The sequence below is a fragment of the Citrus clementina genome, unplaced genomic scaffold (genome assembly GCF_000493195.1).
Source record: "Citrus clementina cultivar Clemenules unplaced genomic scaffold, Citrus_clementina_v1.0 scaffold_6, whole genome shotgun sequence".
NCBI classification, from domain to species: Eukaryota; Viridiplantae; Streptophyta; class Magnoliopsida; order Sapindales; family Rutaceae; genus Citrus; species Citrus x clementina.
Window position 1 is genome coordinate 6745291 of NW_006262139.1, and position 4390 is coordinate 6749680.

General features: G+C 27.9%; 1 protein-coding gene across 1 annotated transcript in view; it reads left to right on the forward strand.

Moving 5' to 3' along the window:
• The first annotated feature begins 3920 nt into the window (after nt 1-3920).
• LOC18039821 (F-box protein At2g02240) overlaps nt 3921-4390 on the forward strand; it is a 2180-nt gene continuing 1710 nt past the window's right edge. The window contains exon 1 of the mRNA XM_024181920.1: nt 3921-4388. Coding sequence (XP_024037688.1) covers nt 4112-4388 — 277 coding nt within the window. The 5' untranslated portion in view covers nt 3921-4111. The remainder of the gene's footprint in view (nt 4389-4390) is intronic.

Consider the following 4390-nt stretch of genomic DNA (forward strand, 5'->3'; position numbering starts at 1 on the left):
AGAAAAGGGGTGGGGGTCCCAAACCCTCCCCCCCCCCCCCCCCCCCCAAAACTCGTATGATTTTCCAAGTATGCACCTAAATTTTACATCCGCATAAAATATTCGATATAAAGTCTAGGGAAATGATTCAAATGCATTTTAGGGTTAAGCGGTATATTATTTTATTCGTCTGTGTTAAAACAATTTTGCTTCCTATTGGTATTGTGTTGTGTTAACCATTTGTACATAAGAACGCAACCCAATAGTTTATTTTTACTGTGTTATTCGAACTAAAGATGGGTGAGATTCCCTCAACTTAAAATAATTATTGTCCAGCTAATACATAGTTATCTAATTAAATATATATTTAGGTTTGAAAAAATAAACAACGATAAACTTGAAGACTTATCGTATTTGACTTCTTAAAATTAGAGAATGAAAATGATTCTCGTTCTTACGGGGGGATGGGAAGAAAAATAGATGAATGGAAATAGAAAGTGAATTGACATTTTTATCCTTAAACAAAGTAAAAAATTCTTTTTTCTGCATTTAAATATTAAATAATAACAATAACTATTTTGATTTTTATGAAATAGACTAAGAACTAAAATAACAGTAATAATAATAAATTGATTATTAATAATAATTTTACTAATAGTAGTAATAATAATAATAATAATAGTAAACTAATAATAATAATATTTTTTCATTATGATGATGATTATTATTATTGTTATTTTTATTACTGTTAATATTATTATTACTATTATCATTGTATTATAGTAAACAAATAATTATAAATATCAACATTACAATTATAACTATAATTATAGTAACAATTATTATAATAATTATAACAATTAATATCATAATAATTTTTTGTCATTATTTATATTATAATAATCATAATAATAATGGTAATATTTATAATAATAATAATTATTATTATAATAGTAATAGCAATAGCAATTATTTTTATTTTTTATTATAATAATTATAATAATAATAATGGTAATAATACTTATAGTAAAACATTTACTCTTTATTTGTTAATGAGCAAATACATAATTGAGAGCATTTTAGTAACTTGGTAATTGATAAGTGCATATTTTCTCTATATTTTACTATTAATTTCTCTATCTTTTTCTTATTTTGGTCTTAATTATTATAATTATTTTAGTTAATTTTTAGTTTAGTTATTTCGTTGAATTATATTTTATTATGTTAATTTTTGTCTTAATTTTTATATTTTATTATAGTAGAATTTATCCTGAATTTAATGTTTACTAGTTACTCTTAATTTTTGTTTTCAATTACATTATTAGATAGGAAATTAATTAGAGATTATGGATTAAAAAATATAAAACAATTCAATTTGGGAAGCTATCAAAATTAAATTAGAAATTAATTACAAGATAAGGGAAAATAAAATCAAGAACCTATGGCCAACAAGAATTTGAAGTCCAAAATCAGAAGACAATTTCCTCAAGTTTCACATGGACATGCATTATTGAAAAATAAATAATTTACCTTGGGAATTGCATGTGTATTGCAATTTAAAAAAAAAAAAAGGAATGGAAATCCTAATGTGATCCTAAGTGGAGAGAACGTGCAAGACTGATCAAAACAGATACAAAAGAACAAGCCTTTTGGCTTTAGAATTGGAAAGCGTCGTGGAAAGGGGCCGCGCATACACAAAAACCCGAAAGAGAGAGGCAGCCGCAAGAAGAAAAAAAAAAGGAAGAAGCCCGAAGGAATTAAATTGGAGCAACTGCCTTTTGAATTAATCTTCATGATTAGTTTTATCAATTCTCTTATTTCTAACTCAATTATGTTAGGTTAGATTTTTTATTTGCTTGATGGTGAATTCAAAACTCCAAACATAATATATAATTAATATTCAATTTCTAGCATTCAATTTATTTAATTGAGATTGTTTATATTATTCTATAATTAATATTTATGATTTTGTTCTTATATTATTTGAGTGGCCAATTAGATAGGATTTGAAGAAATTCTATTGCTAGATAAAAATACTTGATCTGTAATTATCTTGATATTTTAATTATTAGTAGCAAATTAGAATAAGTTATTTCAATTGAAGAACATAATCTAGGTTAAATAATCCGAGTTTGTGTGTTTATTGCCTAGATTAACCTAATGTCTTTCTCTATTTATTGCTTCCATTATCTTAAAATTAAAAAGCTTGTTTTAAATTATTTAATGGTTAGAGCTTAAGTGAAGAACTTATTTTGTCTAACGACGCATTATGGAAAAATAGACATTAACAGAGCTTATTATTGTCTATGGTTGATAGTTTCAATAAAAATTAACGATAGAATTGATATATTGATTATGTGCTTGTTTGGTGGTGATAAATGATCCTTTGACCAAACTTGCCATCTTTATTATTTATTTATCTTTTAATTAGTGTTTTTATTAAATTATTATTTTCGTAATTTTACTTTGTTTATTTCTTACTATTTAGTTAAAAATTCATAAAACTCCACATTTTTACTTATAGTTGGTTTTTTCTTTAGTTAGATTAATTTATATTACTACTACTACTACTACTATTATTATTTTATTTTAAGTCTTTGTTTTAGAGTTGATAATAAATACAACTGGTATAGTCTTCGTGAGATTGATTTTTACTCGCTCTGTACTATTTGTGTACATCATTAATAAGGTTTTAAATTTGGTGTACCTAACGACACTACTAGTAATCTATAAATAGAAATGCAAAATAAAGTAAACATATAAAGAATAATATATCTCATTCGAATTTTAATTTTTACAGCGCAACTAGACAACTTATTCTAATTTTAATTTCTCATTCCGGTTCTAACATATTCTAATTCATATCTATTGTAATTTTGGAGAAGTAAACGCATCATAATATAGACGAATCTAAGGTGTTTAATTATGGTTTAGGCTATCTAACTAAGAGTTAATTTCAGATTACTCTCCTCATGGAATGATGATATTCAAAATACCATCAAACTATTGTAAACCTCAACTTACCTCTATTTTAGTAAAGAAGATGAAAAAAAAATTCATCAATTCATTCCCACTTTTGTCTTATCTTTTGAATAAAAGTGGGTTTAAGTTGAATATTATCATTTCATGTTGGAGATTTTGAAATTTACCCTTGAACTAAAGTAGCGAACCCTTCAATTATATTGTATTGCCTTTTCTTTTCTTTCTTTTTTTAGTTGTAATGTATTGCTTTACATTTTCCCCCTTATTTAGCCTAAAGGCAACCTAATTCAGGAGAATTTGAACCTGATACCTTATTTTAAACACAATAGATTTTACCACCTTAGTCAGACAGTACCCATATATATATATATTGTTATTCAAAGTTATTTCATTATTCTATTACATATATAACCAATTAAATATTTTTTTTTTTAAAAGAGTAATTGTTGGAAATATACTTATATTTGTTGATACCAAAGTTTGGATCAACAATAAGAGTTGAGAAAGAGTTTGTTTACTTGTGGAACGGATTGTCAGAAAGTTTGATCTCCTCGAAATAAATAGATCGATAGTCAGAATCTTGCAACACAATAATCCATTAGGAGTTGCTAAGCATGCTACTAGTGTAGACCCTCTAATGCTTAAGTTAGAGATCGAGAGTAGGACAATAACAAATAAATAGCTTGAGTGAGAAAAGAAAGTAAGAGAATAAGTTTGGAGGATATTGTACCCCTCTTCTAGTATGCATATTTCTTTTTATGGTTGAAGTTCATTATTGTTCGTTGTTGCCGATTGCGCAGCAAAATAAACCTAGGGGTGTTTTGGTAATAACACTAGCCAGGGACCTGGTTGACAGAAAAGGAAATTCTTATCATCCCATAAACAAGAGTTGTCTTTTTTTTTAATTAAATATGCTTTTTAAAGTAAAAAAAAAAGTAGAAAAAGAAAAGGGGATTCGGTTCGGTTCGATAAGGCTTCGTATGGCTGGCCAGTGTGGATCATGATTATGAACCAAAACTTAACCGCTAAGATTTCCTTGAATCTCTCATCGGCCACCTCTCTATAAAAGGCCCAAATAAAAAACCATAAGAATCAAAACGACGGGATTCATTTGCTTATTATCTCTCTCCTTTCCCTCTTTCTAATTTCCATGGAAGCAGAAATGGGGCTTTTACCCGAAGGTTGCATAGCCAACGTAATTTCCTTGACTACACCTCGTGACGCATGCAGATTGTCTTCAGTTTCAACCGTCTTCAAGTCGGCGGCCGAATCCGACGCCGTTTGGGAGCGCTTTCTGCCGCCCGATTACCCTACTCTCCTTTCCGATGCGGCTTCATCATCATCATCTTCTTCTTCGCTGCATTTCTCCTCCAAGAAGGAGCTCTATTTTAGCCTTTGTCATAACCCTATCCTCATCGACGAAGGCAAA